The 18,702-nt window shown below is 47.2% G+C and overlaps 1 protein-coding gene across 5 annotated transcripts in view; it reads right to left on the bottom strand.

Moving 5' to 3' along the window:
* Window positions 1-18,702, bottom strand: part of Grip163 (gamma-tubulin complex component 6) — a 478,650-nt gene that overhangs the window by 50,288 nt on the left and 409,660 nt on the right. For 3 of the 5 annotated variants that reach the window (XM_072284402.1, XM_050174613.3, XM_055068413.2), the window contains one exon: window positions 3,575-3,707. In XM_072284402.1, the coding sequence (XP_072140503.1) occupies window positions 3,575-3,707 (133 nt within the window). Of the gene's footprint in view, window positions 1-223; window positions 347-3,574; window positions 3,708-18,702 lie in introns of those variants that run through there. The other 2 variants (XM_055068412.2, XM_055068414.2) reach the window with 2 other exon arrangements.

Below are 18,702 nucleotides of genomic sequence, written 5' to 3' on the forward strand. Positions count from 1 at the left end.
CTATCCCCACGCAAATCCCGAGCTGCCAGATGGTCTTCTTTTGGAGTTCCGACTTCTACCAGGCCCGAGCATCTACGAGCACCTGTGGCAGGTCGTGATTTTGCACTACGGCATCACTGTTGCAGAGTCTTTCTGAAAACTTATACTGCCAGTGCTGCCTGGTACATCTCTCTCGGATTGTGAACCCGACACTGCCAACAACAAGAGCATCTGCTTTACTTACCTTTCTGATGAAAGCACCGGCAAATCAAGCACCAAACGAGCAGCGGCCAAATTGACCACACCATCTCGAGACCAAGGTCTTGCTGGTCATCACAATATGCTGCCCTGTACAATTGTACCGCAGCTGAAATGGTGATACTGCATGAATCAGCAAGGACTACAAAGCACAGCAAGACTCCCAGTTCTCCACCACTGCCACCGTTCGGTGACATCGTTTTCTGCATTGTTCCCCTCAACGGCCTGAACACGGACTTTACTTGGACTTCTGAAGGATGCTACGAATTGCAACTCATGTGTATAGGCTTGCAGTTTCTCTTCTTTCTATATGCATGCCTTTTGCACATATTTCAAACGTGCTTCGCACTATAAGGGGGGCCCTGTAGTGGCCCGACTATCGCCTCCAGAGCCGTTGATGAAAAAGATGCCTCACGTGCATGTAGCACGAGAATAGACCACGTTGGTTAACAGACTTAGATGGACTAGTTGGTTGGAACTTGCTCTGAGCAGTAATGCTCAGTTGAAGTTCGGCGACTGTCCTGTGTGCATTCTTTCTGTGTCCTGTCCTCAAAATGTGCCGCTATAACTATGTTCCATCTAGAACACGTTGGCACTCAACCTGAGCCGCCGTGGCATCAGCTGCTGCAGAGATACTGTGGAACCATAGCTGGCTGGCCTAAATAAGCCGTGGCTATGGTGGCTACCTCTTCGCACCACCTCCCACAGCTAGATCTGCAGCCCACAATGTAATAAGGGTGATTCATGGTGCTCTCGAAAAGAAAGCTTGAGACCAACACTGACCACGCAGCTCGCACCAACATGGAGGACACTGTAACACAAGCAGACGACATTTGTCTGCTGGAAGTGTTTGAGTGTAGGGGAGTGGTGCCACTGCGATCGGTAGCGATGCTCACTTTTAAGACCTTATAATAAATAACATGCTTTACGCGGAGCGCTTAAGTGTGTCGCTTAATGATCAGAAGCACCTACCCTAACGACTAAGTATGTTTGTACAAGAGCATCAAAATCATTTCAGGGTCGCAAGAGAACTGCTTGTTGGCTTAGTTGGTGCTTGCTAAAAGACATGTTTTTTGCCGCAATTTAACACACACAGTAGGAAGACACATAAAGACAACACGGGCGGGGTCCCTGTAGGTGAAACTGTCTAGAATTCATTATCATGGAAAAATTAAAGTGTCAGCTTAAAAATCAACTCTCTTTCTTTCTGTCAATTCGTCGTTTCCTGACTACAACAGAGCCCATTTAGGGCCTAAAAATAATGACCCTGGCAACTATAGCTACACGCCCACTCATTTCCATATTTAGAACGTTAATGTCAATTTGGCCACTTTTCTGGCTTTATATCTCCGATCTCACAAAAATAATGCAACGTGTTCTACAGAGTGAGTTAGGTCACATGCCTGGCTTTAATTCTGGAGAGCTTAAAGAAGATCGAAGATGGCTCTCTTTTAAATTGATTTTCAAAATAGTGCATTTTTATAGACATGCCCTTACTTATTAAGCATTTTTGGTTAGCCTTGGATGTCACTCTTGGAAATTACATTTAGTGCACTTGCTAACCAAATATGTGGCAGCGCTTTGGGAAATTATGAAAATTGCGACTTTTATAGTACATGCGGAGCAAAAGAAATCTAGAAGTTGAGCACTATTGAACTATGTGCCATATATACGATTCTTTTCTTATGATAACAGCACTGTGGTGAAACACGATGACAGCAGCTACACATGTGGCACGACGCAGACAACAAGAGAGCATGAGGGTCAGCCAGCTGCGACCATGAAGACTGATAGAACAAGCTGAGCGAGGTTCGTGAAACAAATCCCGAGAAGGCTACCCGAGTGTACCGCTGGGCAGCCTCATGATGGTTCTCAAGCTATCAAGCCAATGTCCTGCCCGTGTCCTGTGCCTGGCCTGTTCTTGTGCTCTTGGAGTTCCTGTACTACCAGTTATCTTGAGCCACCATCCAAGCGGCTTGTCATTGCATAACTGCCACTGCCGACGTGGTTGATCTTTAAGCTGCCTTCACTACAAATGTCGTGTTTCAGTAAATGAAGGTCGACCGTATGCCATGACGCTCGGATCTAGTGCGTTAGTGGACAAGTGACTGGAACTGTGCAGTATGCCGTGTCACAGGACTTCGCACGTTAAAAGATGATCTTAATCTGTGTTAGGGAATCTTATTCCTATCTGTGTAAGAGTGAAATTGTACATGTATGTCCGCCTGTTCTACTCGTCCAATTATTGCCTTCAAACAAACATGACTGTCCACGTTATTACTCTACATTATTTGTCGTCCACAACAGGACTAAACTCTCATAACACCTTTGAAAGCGTCACTTTGTTCACATGTGGTGAGGAAAGAATCAAAGGCTATAATCGGACAGGTAGAACAGGCGGACATATAATTACAACTGCACTCTTACACAGATACAAACAAGGTTCCCGAACACAGATTAAGATTATCTATTAACGCGTGAACTCTTGCGACACGGCATATCGCAGAGTTCTAGTCACTCACCCACTGACGCGCGGGATCCATCGTGGCATATGGCCCAGCTCAGTTCGCTCACATTTGGTAGCAATCTTCGTTGACCAAAGCACAATGTTTGTGGTAGAGGCAGCTTGGAGATCAACCAGGTCAGTGGTGGCGGAGATGCAATGACGAGCTGCTTGGGTGATGGCTCAGGATAACTGGTAGAACATTAACTTCAAGAGCACAGGAACCGGCCAGGCACATGACGTGGGCAGTATCTTGGCTCACGATCCGTCACGAAGATGCCCAGTAGTACACCCACATAGCTCTCTCAGGACTTGTTCCACAAACCTCACTCGGATCATTCTAACGGCCTCTGTGGTCGCAGCTGCCCGTACGCTAGTGTGTTTCGATTCTTTCCCTTCTTCTACATGACCGTCGAGCTCTCTTATTGCCCACGTCGTGCCGTATGTGTAGCTTCCATTGTTGTCTTTCACCACAAGCACCAAAACTGCAAGGTAACAACACTTTATTAACGCATGCTGTTCATAGTATGTCACCAAAACTTTTCAGACCCACAGCTACAACACATTTTTTCTCCGATCTCATAGGAATCCCCTCTTTGAGCAATTCACAAGAAACTGGTTCCGGCTCAGTGTTGAGTTTTGAATTTTTTTTTCCTGAAGGCAAAATGTTTTTCGCAAAACTAAGATTGGTTTTGTGGTTGAGGGGACTTGGACAGCAAAATATTTCTTTTTTTGGTGAAATTAAAAGGGGCCAGCAGACATGCATCAACATTCTAAACTGAACACATCAGTACATTCTTTCATGTTTAGCAGAGACAGACGACAGCGGCTCACCAGATGGCTTGAGACGGCTCCAGATATCTGAAAGCGCCCATAAGGCTCGCCTCAAGCTGAGGAGGAAGCGGAATATCTTGTTGTAGCGCAGCAGACAAGCCTGGGTGATCACCACGTTCAGTGGCCACTCCACCTGAAGGCGACATGATGATTACCCGTTATCCACTGCTCAGCCTCAAATGATAGGACATCGCACGGTGCTAAACCCAGCTCAAGTGTCATTAATTTTGTTGCATTTAGGCAGTCATGTATCACAATCAGATTAAAGGTTTTTATGGTGATGTAGTCTATCAATGTTTGGGAGAAAATACTATAAGAATGTGGATCAACTTTTGGTAACCGGGGTAATGGAATTAATTGTTCTGTGTTTCAGCACTTGCACAGGCTTTACAGCACGCATACCCTGCTAATGTTCACCAAACTGTCAAAAAACACTGGCACAATATATGATTATGAAAGCACTGGCATTCAGCCTCTCCCACAATCAGAATATTTTTTTGCATTAATTACTTGGGTAATTAGCCAATATTAATTAAACAAGGCTTCATTTTTGCATGGAGGGCGTGATTTCCAATGGGAAATCTTTTCTTGCCTCCTAAATCATCTCACTCAGTCATTTTCTTTGTAATTTCTGTTCTGCATAATTATTTTTTTCAAGCTTTACTCGTATCACGCAAAATAAAAATAGTGCCACGTGTCCTTGCACGTGCGTGCCACGACAACAGTTTTAGAGCTGTTGAGAGAGCCGTTATCTGCGTACGTGAAATGCCTGTCTTATTCATTTGTTCAACATGCTTTTTTGTCGTTTCTCCAGATTCCAGCTTCAGCTTCTCAAAAACTGCTTTTGATGCCACCTGTGCCCTCGATGAACTAAAGTACAGCCAATACTGCAGCAGTGTCTACTGTTTTCGAGGACACAAGCCCAGTTTTCAGGCACCTCTTCTACACTAAAGCCTCAGATGATTTGTCTGAATCTTGGAACCTCGTGCAAGGAGTTGTGGCATACTAAACCTGTTGCACAGTCACAGGCTATTTTACAATGTCGCTGCTCAAGGGTGGATCATTGATCCTGGTATTGATGGTTTTCCAGCAAGATGATGCTCGATGATTATTGGAGTTAATTGGCACAAGGGCCAGATGTGGGCAAAGAGCGCCAGGGCTATGGTAATAGACTGGCATAGGGTAAATTAATTATGAATATTGGTATGTCGATGAAACATGGCTGTATAGAGACCTAAAAAATATTGGCTGTGAAGTGCGTAAATATATTCATAATAAAACTGATGATGAATATAGTGTTTTGTGGCACAAGGGTCAATAAGACCAAAGAGCTCCAGGCCAGTGGTAATGAGTTCGAAGTGAAGCGGTGAATTATGAGCAATGAATGCAACGGGGCTATAAAGGGGCCTAAAAGACCGTCGCTGTAAAGTGCGTAAAACCTACATATAATAAAATTATGGTAATGGCTATGAAGTGTGCCGAGGACACGAAAGATACATTGTGACAGAATTACGATGTACTAAAATTTGTCAGAGGAAAACAATTTCCAAAAAGCACTACTGCCTTGTGCAATTGCAAGTGCAAGGACCTGCAGGCGTGTGCTATACAAAGACTACTGTCACAGCAGCATCCTCTGGAGAAAGGATGCACTACAACACTGTTGGGCTATTAACATTCAAGAAATCTAGGACAGCTTTGGTGTTAAAGAGCAGTTCCTCACAAAGAAACACAACGGGATGGAGAGGGACACAATAGCGGTATGCTAGAGGAAAATGTTTCCTTCTCTCTCTTTTGGCTTCCCGACACTCCATGAGGATGTGGAGGACAGTAAGCCTCTCACCCCATTTACCACCTGTTTGGAGGTTCACTGCCAGTCAATAGAAAATTGTGAGTACCATATGTGTGTCCTATTCTTAGACGACAGAATAGGCCATCTGCTCTTTGTGATTTCATAATTGAGGGCCAGAAACATTACTTTGGCTTAATCATGTGAAGCTTATTGCTCGTTTCGGCATCCCACAAGCATTTCCAGTGGCTTTGCAGTTTGTTTCGTAGGAAAGGCTTCAGATCTGTGGCCGGGGCAGCAGCAGAAGGCAGAAGTGATTTTGTCTGCAAGCATATTTGTTGTAGCTTTGACGGGGCGGCCGGACGGAGGTTCTACGGCATGAGGCCTAAACGACCGGGGCGCGCAGCGCCACAAGAAAGAGCCGGACTGCTTCAGTCGGGGACCAGACAAAGAATGAATTTTTATTTCTGCGAGGGGAAACAGGAGGCAACTTAAACGACCCAAAACCGAAACCAGAAGCCAACACAGGATACCACATCACCTCTCCCTTGAAAGGAAAATGCGCTACTCGCTCTCCTCACAACAAAAGTAAGTCATGAGTCACAGAAGAACACATGTTAGCACTGTAACACACGTGTTTAGTGCTGACATCTTTACACAATAGAAAATGACATCTTTGGCTTCACCATTTTTAGAAGAATGCACAACATGAAAACTGAAAATGAACACAATTGCACTCCAGTTCTGCAGAGTTTCAGTACCTGTCTTGGGAAGACGATGAGATGCAGCCTTGCACACATAGATCGCACATGAAAAAAATTCACAGAGTACAAAAGTAGACAGTGCAAACAACTGTGTGCCCCCTGGGGCAGCACTGATGGGTGGCTCATTCGCCCTGAGCCTGACTCGAGACAGTCTCTGTGGCTGTTGTGGATTCAAGAAGCGGATACCTAGATGGATACCTAGATTGTGCGTACAAGCACTTTACACTCCCAAGTTGGGATAATCCCCCCGTAAGGATGCTAACGACTTATTGTTTGAAATTTCTGACGTTTCTATACATTGACTCTATGGGGTACGTGGTGGTGCTATGAAGGCATCTGAATTATGTGGTGCATGTCCCAAAAATCGGGCGTCTGGAAAATCTGTCGTTGACTGTACATTGGCAACTCCTCCAGCTGACAACAGGGCGTCAAAGACGATTCGTTATGATCCCTCTCTGTTACTCGAAGTGAGTATTAGCGCGACTTCCGTTCCCTTTCAATAAAGTTACAGCTAAATTTCCCTGATAGAAGCACAAATTCCCTGCGTTTTCCCTGAGTATTTCCAGACTATTCAAAATCCCTGAGAATTCCTGGTTTTCGCAGTTGGTAAAAAACCTACATCTATTTCTTCGCTAAGTTCTCTCACATGCAGTGAGAAAGGTAGTCTCATAGAGGGTAGATTACGAAAGAGCGTTGCACACATCAAGTCGTTAATGGTTGCAGAACACAGATGTTGCTGATTAGAGTGCACTTTGAGAAAATAGGTGAAGCATATATAGCTGATATATGTTCTCTGCAAATGGAGTGACCACTCCTTTGATTCTACGCATAAACTTTCAGCAGGGCTTGTTCTGAAAGCGCCAGTGGCTAAATGGATACCTAGATGGTGGACTGGATCTAGCATCTCTAGCGTGGTCAGGGCAGCATGATGGCACCATAGTCCAATCGTGACTGAATTGGGCTCTTGTGAAGATTCATTGAACATTTCTTGTCGCTACCCCATGTTGTGTGGGATAGAATTTTCAGTAAGTTCATTGTTTTTAGACATTTTCTTTTAATATATTTTAGGCGTGGAATGAAAGTAAGCCTGGAGTCAAATATAATTCCTATAAATTTTTACTCTTTGTTGACAGGTATTTGTTGTCCACAGAGTTCTACAAAAGAATCTGGAACCTGGGCCTTTCTTCTTTTTGTAAAAAGAATGCAACAACTTTTGTGGGGGCTGATTTTAAATCCATTTTTGTCTGCCTACTTGGACACCTTGTTTAAACCCTGCTGTACCTGTCTCTCGCACACTGCAAGATTACAAGACTTGATACCTATTTGTATGTCGTCCACCTAGACAGAATAAAAAATAGGCAGTGGTAATGAGGCACGGAGTGTGTTCATCTTAACGATGAAGAGCATGCAGCTGAGTACGCCTCCCTGAGGTACATCAGTTTCCTGTATAAATAGACATGACAGTGCATTACCAAGGTTGAAGACTGGGCATGTTGGTGTAGCATATTAGAGGTTGGATTGCACAACATGTTGACAAGAAACACAGAAGAGAAGCGCACCCCACAGAGCGCTTACTCTTTGTAAAACTGTAACTACAGTTTTATTCCCTTGTCAGTGGAACAAATACAGGAAGATATCCAAAAAAGGAAAGCGACAAAAAAAAAAAAAAAAAAAAAAAAAAACCTTTACAAGCAGGGCCATCCACCTGTCTATCGCACCAATTCTGAGCTACTTGTTCCTAGCCAACATTAGACAGTTTTAGTATAGCGTAAAGCAGCAAACGCAAAGAGTTAGCGTTAGCGTTGTGTGCACCACACTGCGCATGCGCTATACGTAAACGCTGCTGGAGCTCTTACGTACGTACGCTATTTTCAGGATTTAGCGTTGAACGCTAACGCACGCAAGGGGAGCCTTGCGTACGGCAAGATGGCGGTGCCAGTCGAAGTGAGAGCAGCCCGCTTCGGATCTATCGAGTTGTCTGCCTGCACTGCTAGGCTCTATCCGTCCCCACTAATGCTCGTGTTCGCCTTATATTAGTGTGATGATGCTTCGGCAGCGGCGCACAGGTGACAAATGGGCGTTGTTTGCGATATACGTCGTCGATTAGCCGGGCAGTAGGCTTAACTAGAGGGTTTGCTAATGTTTGCTCATGTTTGCTGTATCCGCCTCGAGATGGCGCCCAAGTGTATTTCGCTCGTTCGCTTGGCGTAAAGCCGTATGTGAAGCCGATGCATGTCATGTTTTCCGCGGCAAAACACAGTGGTGTGGTCGGTGCTGTGGTCACAATGCGTGTGCGTTTTGCCAACGACGACGATATGAACCTCGTGAAGGAGGTTTTCACCTTGAACCCATTCGGATGGACGTCAAGGTGGGCATCCGTTGCAAAAAATTGGAAAGAAGTGGGAAATCCGCTTTCTGGAGGCGAAATTGCCGGCGACACGTCCCCTCCGGTATAGCTTCGACGTTGAGTGGATCTTGACGACACGTATAACCTGCGCGGTCGGTCTCATTCCCGAAGCATGAGGGCGTCTATGTCATCCCAACTTAAAAAGGACATGTAATATGGGTCCCACAGAACACTCGATCGCGGCATGCCAAGATTAATCGGTGTGTTTCGGGACTCTCGACAAAACAATGCTCAAACCGAACACCTACATGCGTAATTAACGCAGCGACTGTGGCTTTCGATAAGCTTGACTGAGGGACACACTTGCGGATTCGGCATTGGATAAGCTCGACATTTCGTGTGGATTTGGCTTTCCAGTACTTTCCAGTACATCTAGATGGCGCTGTATTTGTTTGCGTTAACGTTAACGCTTTTCTTCGTTTCGCTATTCTAAAACACTACCTTCTGCCGCGCAGTGCAGTCTTTCATTGCGTTAGCGTTGCGTCGCACGCTAACGCTAACGCAAGGATTTTACGCTATACTAAAACTCTCTATTGACAGAACCCTGGAGGAGCGCCTCATGAATTCACGGGTTGCTTGTGTGTTCAGGTTTGTTGACGATTACTTAGCTTTAGTGGAAAATGCTGAAAACAAGATTCAGTCGCCGTTGACACACCTAGAAAGAATTTTCAGAGAGTGTCTACAGCTATTGGTGATCACAAGTGAAGAGCCAGACGGTGGATCAATTAGGTTTCTTCACTTAAAAGTAGGTCTGGGCTCAAGTCGTTGGCAATACAAACTGCGTGCAAATAAGCCTCTTTTGCCATTCGCATTTGCCCATTCGAAAGTGGTAAAGCGAGCCATAGCTACAAAAACGCGTTACAAAAATTGTGCCATCATAGCATTGCTGACAGGTTTTGGGAGCAAACATGCAGGCTCACAGTGGCAAGTTATCCTTTCCATGTATTAGTATCTTTGGCACAATCATTGCTCAAGGAAATCGGAACTAGGGCACCATTAGACAGTTCTAGTTTAGCGTACGCTATAAAATAGCGGGTCGTCACTGTGCATGCGCAGAACGCTAACCGACCCATAGCGTACAGCGTACGCACGCTATTTCTCAGTTTTAGTGTCAGCGTCTTTGCGTGGTTTGCAGAGTTTGTGTGAAACATGGCGGTGGTCCCGGCTGCCTGCTTCGAATTGAATTTGGCGTTGCTTTTGTAAAATGCACTTCGTTCGTAGCAAATGACTGCGTAAATGGCTTTCGCATGGTCTCAGGCCGCTTCGAAGACAGAGTATTATGGATAACCTTGTGGTGTTCTTGAGATCGCTTCTCATTTCGAACGAGTCGAAGCCTAACGAAAGAAACATTCGAGATGTCAGTGCCACCTATCGCTAGTCAGGAAATAGCCACAATGACGGCATAGGGCCCCTGAGATCCGAAGATCTCGCAGGCCCGCTAAAACTGTAAAAAACATGCTCTGCTTAGTGTGTTCTATACTATAATGCATAGCGCACACTAAACTAAAGCTGTCTATTATCCGGAAGAGAGCCTTGCGGTCCAAGCACACATGAAGAAATAGTGGTGATGCCATACCAGGGTGTCTACCAAGTTGACATTTTAATTTCCTTGAGTTTTACAGGTTGTCCCTGAGCGACACAGAACTTTATTTTATGTCAAGACAGGCTGACACCACGTCACCCGATGCTGTCACTCTCAAGTGAAATTAAAAAAAAAAAAAAAAAAACTCAGTTCAGTTTGAATAGTAAGGAGTAGTGTTTATTTGATTCAAAATAGAAAACTGAAGGTAGGGGATACTAAAATGCACAGCAAATAAAATATCTTCGAAAAAGAAGAATGATAAAGTCCATTGTAAATCGAGTTGAACATTTTCAAATACGAATAAAAGATGCATACAGAAGCAAATATTTTTTAAAAATGAGCTATTTCTATCAAGTGATAGTTGGTATTAGGCCCGAACTTTTCCACAAGTGAGATTTTCTCAGCAGTTGGAAAGTCAACCTCAACTGTCCTCACATACTTTTAGCCCAAGCAATGTCTCCGTATTGTGTTTCACTGCTTTCAAGAGTTTATTTTGGTCCGGATGAGGGTCACCTGCATCTTTTTGCCAGCCAACACTTCGCTTTTTGAGCTCAAGCTCCTTCAAAGAAGCAGCGGCACAGTTCCTTTCTCGATCATTCCTCAATGTGACGGTCATTGTTATCGTCGTTCTGCTGCGCGTTTGCCCCACGGACCATTTGAAGCATCTTCTTGGTCAGTTGTACAATCAACGTCCAATTTTTCGTACTCCCTAGGGACCACAAAAACGTCCGAAAAATCAAATCTGGCAGTCCAAAAAATTAAATGCATGTCTTTTACTGCCCTTAAGGGCTCAAATCCTCACAGGCACGTCCAAAAAAGCTCTGAAGGCCTGCCAGTACACTTGTTAGGCACATCGGCACTACACTTATTAGGCATATCGGTGCTCTTACTGTGACAGGAGATGGCGGTTGCACGCATGTATAATTATGGAATACGTACTGCGTCTCGTGACAATTGTCCCTTTCCACGCTGGTTAAGCTTCACCGCAATACTTCACGTATGCTTCATTGCGTAACATTGCTGTGCTGAGGCGAAGTTGCCTTTCGGGAACCGGCGTTATGCAACGCGCCATGCTTTCTAAGCTTCGAAGCCAATCGCGAGGATTACAGAGGCGGAGACGGTGCCATTACTGACAGCGGCGAATTCTTTCAATGAAAAACGCGGCACCCAACGGCAAGTCAAAGCAGCTAAGCCTAGCGTTCCAAAAGGACTTCTTCTTGGGCAAGTTGGTGCTTAGATTTCCTAGGTATACTTTGTGGCGCAAAATACATTTCTGGAAAAGGGACAGAAGAAAAGGAGACAGTGAAGCTCACCTTCACTGTCTCCCTTTCTTCTGTCCCTTTTCCAGAAATGTATTTTGCGCCACAAAGTATACCCAGGAAATAGAAGCCTAGCGTTGCCGCAGTGATGCCAGCGGATCTACGTGCGAGAGTGCCGGTTCGAGGTGGCCAGGTAATAAAAACGGCAGCGGTGGTGGCTTTGATTAATGCCATTTCGGACCTGCGGTCATGGGAAGAAGTCCGGGAAACCGGACAGCAAAGGGTTCTTGCGTCTGAAATTAGACGTTCTTATATATTGAAACTATGGGGCACATGGTAGTCCCATGAGATCATTCGCATAATCGGGCATTCCACAACAACGGGCGTCCGGAAAATCAGTCGTTGACTGTACACTGGCAACTCCTTCAGCCGACAGCACGGCGTCAAAGACAATTCGTTACTATTCCTCTATTTTACTCGAGCCAGCAGTAGGGCGACTTTCATTCCCTTTCAATAAAATGACAGCTAATTTTCCCTGATTGAAGCACAAATTCCCTGAGATTCCCCGAATTTTCCAGACTATTCAAGATCCCCGAGAATTCCCGGTTTTCCCGGTTGGTTAGACACCCTGCATACATTCATTCGATCGCACACCGTATAAAGAAAACTAGTAAAAGATGCAATGTAAAAGTGGTGTCTTCCACACCGGAAGAATCGCTGAGCATATGTTTCGTAGGTAAACCGAGGTGCCACACAGAAACGAGGCTGTGAAACACAACGCAGAAAGAAGTTCGCCGACTGCACTGAAGGAGTGGTATATTCTGCTCCACTTCAGTGTGGCAGAAAGTACATCAGACAGACTGGACGATGTTTGAAAGAAAGATTAAAGGAGCATGATTATAATGCTTCAAAAGCAGTCGCCAGACACCTTGGGATGCATTGTAGAGATTGCGGATGTCGGCCATTGTTTAGGAAATGCAAGATTGTGAGCAAAGATGGCAGCCAAATGACGAGAGATAATTGAAGCCGCAGATTGCATGTGTGGGAAGTATGTGCATAAGCATGCCATCTGTCTCCCTTACTGCAAAAGAAATAGATTTCCTCACGCGCTAATCTGCAATTTTGTATCCTTGTTTCTTTTTTGCAATGTCAAGTGCAGTAAAAATGATCACATGACAAAGCCAGCTTGGCATTGGTGGATGGCCCTGTTTGTGAAGTTTATTATTTTTTTTTTGTTGCTCTCACCCTTTGGGTATCTTCCTGTATTTATACCACTGACAAGGGAATAAAACTATAGTTGCAAGTAGCGCTCTGTGGTGTGTGTTTCTCTTCTGTATGTCTCGTCAGAATGTTGCACAATCCAACCTCTAACAGTGCATTAGCTATTTTCACCCGAAAAATAAAGTTGTGTAGGTAGCTTTCTATAATGTTTAGCATATTGCCGTGAATGCCCAATGCAGACAGGTCGCACAGGATGCCGTAACGCCAAGTTTCATCGTACGCCTTTTCTATATAGAGAAAAACGGATCGGAAGTATTGTTTATGTATGAAGGCGTTGCGAATGTCTGCTTCAATGCGCACGAGATGGTAGCTTGTAGACTGTCCTCTAAAATGGCACTGATATGGATCAAGACTTTTGTATTAATCAAGGAAGTGTAAAAGGTGACAGTTTATCATTTTTTTGAAAAGTTTGCAAATACAACTTGCAAGGGCGATTGGGCAGTAACTTGTTACTAATGTGGGGTCATTGCCTCGTTTCAGAATCAGAACAACAAGGGATTCCTTCCATGCAGTAGGAAGGAACCTGGTAGCCCTTATAGCATTCAAAAGTGTGAGTAGCGTTATTTGAGTACCACTGTGGAGGTGTTTAATCATGTCGTACATGATCCTGTCAGGTCCAGGTGCAGAGCTCTGACATGCAGTCAAGGAGGCTCTCAACACGGCAATGTTAATAGGATTCGTTCTGTCTGCATTTGTGGTCAATGGCCTCGTGTTCTGTTATTTGTTTGTGCTTTAGGAATGCCTTGGGACAATGATTGGAACTGGAAACGCGCTCAAAGTGTTTGCCAAGAACATAAGCTTGGTGTTCCAAGCAATTCCTTTCGTCATTCACTAAGGGCAACAGACAAATTTCTTGTACCTTTAGCCTTCTCAGCCCGTCCCATACTTTAGCCTCTTGAGTGTACAGATTTATATGTGAGAGAAACCTCTGCCAGCTTGCCCTCTTTGCCTGCTGTCGAGTCCTTCTTTCCTGGGATTTAACCTGTTTAAATTCTATTAGATTTTTTACTGTAGGACATTCTCGTAGTTTGCCCCAAGCTTTATTTTGTCTCCTTCATGCCTGTCTACAATCGTCATTCCAACAGGGGATCTGTCTTTTGAGTGAAGTGCCACTTGTTTGAGGAATGAACTTTTCAGCGGCGTGAATGATAAAAGCGGTAAAGAATGATACAGCATGATCTATACTAAAACTACTATTAATAAAATCTCGTGATAAGTAAGTGGATTCCTTAAAACATTCCCAGTCAGCTGAGGCCTGTTTGCAGCGAGGGGCATGTGGAGGTGAGTCATGTTGGGTTACCAAGGTTAGCGTTACTGGGTAGTGATCACTTCTGAATGGATTTTTAATTACAAACCATTCTAAATCAGGGAAGATAGAAGAGGAGCCGATTGACAGGCCCACTGACGATTATGAATTATGGTGAGCATTACAATATTGTCACGTGGTGGTGACGTTCAAGAACACAGTAGAAATACTGTGAAGAACAAAACTAACTTTTATTGGGCGAACCTGTGCCCACAAAAACAGGCTACACTTATAGCACAACGATAGCGGCGAACACTGTCGGCGATCGTCGAAAATCTGCTCAGCGGGTCAAGCGCGTCGGCTTTTATACAGCAGTTGTCGAATGTTCCAGACTAATCGCTGGGACCCGCGCGTATTCCACAATGTTCTACGCCATTCGTGTCAGGCGATGAAATCAGATAACATAAGGTTCGGCGACAACAGACTGCCGGGTAGAAGCATCGATAACTTTCCAGAAACGTCGGATACATGCAGGCGCGTCCGTCGCTGTGCGATTACAGTTGTTAAGCGGCGAAACGTGGTCGCCCGATAAAGATAAGTAAACGTGTCAATACCCCCCTCTTAAAAAGCATCGCCCCGATGCTGCAAACAAACGAAGTTAATAAACAAAAGCACTCGTAGCAAAGAAAAGAACAAAAATGACGAAGTTCGTCAGCGTCCGTAAAAGGGTTTAAGGCGCACCACGTGGACCACTTCAGATCGTGCGCGGCGCCGCTGTGAATGCGAAATGCCGTCTGGCACGACCTCATAGTCCAGAGTGCCAATACGTCGGATGACCTTGTAGGGTCCGAAATAGCGTCGGAGTAGCTTCTCACTGAGTCCTCGTCGGCGTATCGGGGTCCAGACCCAAACACGGTCGCCAGGCTGGTACTCGACGAAGCGTCGTCGGAGGTTGTAGTGTCGGCTGTCGGTCCTCTGCTGGCTCTTGATTCGCAGGCGGGCGAGCTGTCGGGCTTCTTCGGCGCGCTGGAGATAGCTAGCGACGTCAACATTCTCTTCGTCAGTTACGTGCGGCAGCATGGCGTCAAGCGTCGTCGTCGGGTTCCTGCCGTAGACCAGCTTGAACGGCGTGATCTGTGTTGTTTCTTGCACCGCCGTGTTGTACGCAAAGGTCACGTACGGCAGGACCGTGTCCCACGTCTTGTGTTCAACGTCGACGTACATTGCTAGCATGTCGGCGAGGGTCTTGTTCAGGCGCTCCGTGAGACCATTCGTCTGCGGATGGTAGGCAGTTGTCCTCCTGTGGCTTGTCTGGCTGTACTGCAGAATGGCTTGGGTGAGCTCTGCTGTAAAAGCCGTTCCTCTGTCGGTGATGAGGACTTCTGGGGCACCATGTCGCAGCAGGATGTTTTCGACGAAAAATTTCGCCACTTCGGCTGCGCTGCCTTTTGGTGGAGCTTTAGTTTCAGCAAAGCGGGTGAGATAGTCCGTCGCCACGACGATCCACTTATTCCCGGATGTTGACATCGGAAACGGCCCCAACAAATCCATTCCAATCTGCTGGAATGGTCGGCGAGGAGGTTTGATCGGCTGTAGTAATCCAGCTGGCCTTGTCGATGGTGTCTTGCGTCGTTGACAATCTCGGCATGTCTTGACGTAACGAGCGACGTCGGCGGTCAGACGCGGCCAGTAATACCTTTCCTGTATCCTCGACAGCGTCCGGGAGAATCCAAGGTGCCCAGCGGTTGGATCGTCGTGTAGGGCGTGCAGTACTTCTGGACGCAGCGCTGACGGTACAACAAGAAGGTAGCTGGCGCGGACTGGTGAGAAATTCTTCTTCACGAGCAGGTTGTTTTGTAGCGTGAACGAAGATAATCCACGCTTAAATGCCCTAGGGACAACGTCGGTGTGCCCTTCCAAATACTCGACTAGGGCTTTTAGCTCCGGGTCCCCTCGTTGTTGTTCGGCGAAGTCTTCCGCGCTTATTATGCCAAGGAAGGCGTCGTCATCCTCGTCATCTTGCGGCGGTGGGTCAATGGGGGCGCGGGATAGGCAATCGGCATCTGAGTGTTTTCTTCCGGACTTGTATGTTACAGTGATGTCGTATTCTTGTAGTCTGAGGCTCCACCGCGCCAGCCGTCCTGAAGGGTCCTTTAAGTTAGCTAGCCAACACAACGCGTGATGGTCGCTGACCACATTGAATGGCCTGCCATAGAGGTAAGGGCGAAATTTCGCTGTAGCCCAAATGATGGCGAGGCATTCCTTTTCGGTTGTAGAATAATTGCCTTCCGCTTTTGACAGCGACCGGCTAGCGTAAGCTATCACGTGTTCATGTCCATCTTTTCTCTGGACTAGGACGGCACCGAAGCCTAGGCTACTGGCGTCAGTGTGGATTTCAGTATCGGCGTCTTCGTCGAAGTGTGCAAGTACCGGCGGCGACTGCATGCGTCGTTTCAGTTCTTGAAATGCGTCGGCCTGCGGCGTTTCCCACTTGAACTCCACATCACATTTCGTTAGATGTGTTAGCGGCTCCGCGATGCGTGAAAAATCCTTGACAAAGCGCCTATAGTAGGCACACATGCCAAGGAATCTGCGCACTGCCTTCTTGTCGATTGGCTGCGGGAACTTTGCGATGGCAGCTGTCTTCTGCGGGTCGGGGCGTACTCCAGATTTGCTGATGACGTGGCCTAGGAATAGAAGCTCATCATAAGCGAAGCGACACTTTTCCGGCTTCAGAGTGAGCCCTGATGACTTGATGACCTCTAATACCGTCCCAAGCCGCTTAAGGTGATCCTCGAAATTTCCGGCGAAGACGACGACGTCATCCAAGTAAACAAGACAGGTCTGCCACTTCAGTCCGGCTAAAACCATGTTCATAACGCGCTGGAACGTTGCAGGCGCCGAGCACAGTCCAAATGGCATAACCTTGAACTCATAGAGGCCGTCTGGCGTGACGAAGGCGGTCTTTTCGCGATCTCTTTCGTCGACTTCTATTTGCCAATAGCCAGACTTGAGGTCCATTGACGAGAAGTATTTAGCGTTGCAGAGCCGATCCAGTGCGTCGTCTATCCGTGGGAGGGGGTATACGTCCTTCTTCGTGATCTTGTTCAGACGACGATAATCGACGCAGAAACGCAGGGTTCCGTCCTTTTTTTTCACCAAGACTACAGGAGATGCCCACGGGCTTTTGGACGGCTGGATGATGTCGTCGCGCAGCATTTCGTCGACTTGTTGTCTTATAGCTTCGCGTTCTCACGTCGAAACTCGGTAAGGGCTCTGGCGGAGTGGTCGAGCGCACTCTTCGGTTATTATGCGATGCTTTGCGACTGGTGTTTGTCGAATCCTCGACGACGTCGAAAAGCAGTCTTTGTATCGTCGAAGCAGACTTCTGAGCTGTTGCTGCTTAATCACGGGGAGACTTGGATTTATGTCGAAGTCTGGCTCGGGAACTACGGTCGTCGGGGTAGATGCGACAGAATCGGAGAGGAGAAACGCATCGCTGGTTTCCTGAATGTCCTCGATGTATGCGATCGTCGTGCCCTTGTTGATGTGCTTGAACTCTTGGCTGAAGTTGGTTAGCATAACTTCCACTTGCCCTCCGTGGAGTCGAGCGATCCCTCTTGCGACGCAAATTTCACGGTCGACCAGTAGACGTTGGTTGCCTTCGATGACGCCTTCTACGTCAGCGGGTGTTTCGGTGCCGACCGAAATAACAATGCTGGAGCGAGGCGGGATGCTCACTTGATCTTCGAGCACACTCAAGGCGTGGCGACTACGAGGGCTCTCCGGCGGTATCGCTTGATCTTCCGACAGCGTTATTGACATCGACTTCAGGTCGATGATTGCGCCGTGTTGGTTCAGGAAGTCCATGCCGAGAATGACGTCTCGTGAACACTGTTGCAGGATAACGAAGGTGGCAGGGTAAGTCCGGTCATGAATGGTAATTCTTGCCGTGCAGATTCCACTCGGCGTGATGAGGTGTCCTCCAGCGGTCCGAATTAACGGGCCTTCCCATGCAGTCTTAACTTTCTTCAATTGGGCTGCGATGGGTCCACTCATGACGGAGTAATCGGCTCCTGTGTCTACTAACGCGGTGACTGCGTGGCCGTCGAGAAGCACGTCGAGGTCGGTGGTTCTTTGTCTTGCGTTACAGTTAGGCCTTGGCGTCGGATCACGGCTGTGTCGCGTTGACCTGTGGTTGGTACGTGGCGTCGTCAGGTGGTCTTTCGTCAGCGCGTTCTTTCCTGCCAGACTTCGTCGGGACGGTGGTGTGTCGTCGTTGTTATGTCGTCGAGATAGGCTTTTCGGCGTCTTCGTCGGCGGCGGAGGATCTTCGTCAGTTCGACGAACAGCAACCGCACCTCCATCGGTTGCTGCTTTTAGTTTTCCGGATATGGGCTGACGGACCGGCTTCGGGCTGGGCCAGTGTATGGTCGGCGCTGCGGCGACAGGTAGCGGCCTGGTGACGGCGAACGGGACGGTCGTCGAGGGCTCCACTTAGTAGCGGCGAGGTAGTCGGCGATGTCACGAGGGCGTTCACCTTCCCTCGGGCGCTGTGCGTTGACGGCGAAGCCTCGCAGTCCCATCTCCCGGTATGGGCATCGGCGATACACATGGCCGGCTTCTCCGCAGTGATAGCAGAGCGGGCGGTGGTCGGGGGCTCGCCAAATGTCCGTCTTCCTCGCGTAGGTACGCTGGGTGACGGGTGGGCGTGCTGGCGGCGGCGGCGGACGACGGAACTGCGGCGTGACAGGGCCCTGGCGCGGTCGCGGCGGGGGACCTTGACGGCGTGCGACGGTGGCG

This window comes from Dermacentor andersoni, chromosome 9 (genome assembly GCF_023375885.2).
Source record: "Dermacentor andersoni chromosome 9, qqDerAnde1_hic_scaffold, whole genome shotgun sequence".
Taxonomy (NCBI): Eukaryota; Metazoa; Arthropoda; class Arachnida; order Ixodida; family Ixodidae; genus Dermacentor; species Dermacentor andersoni.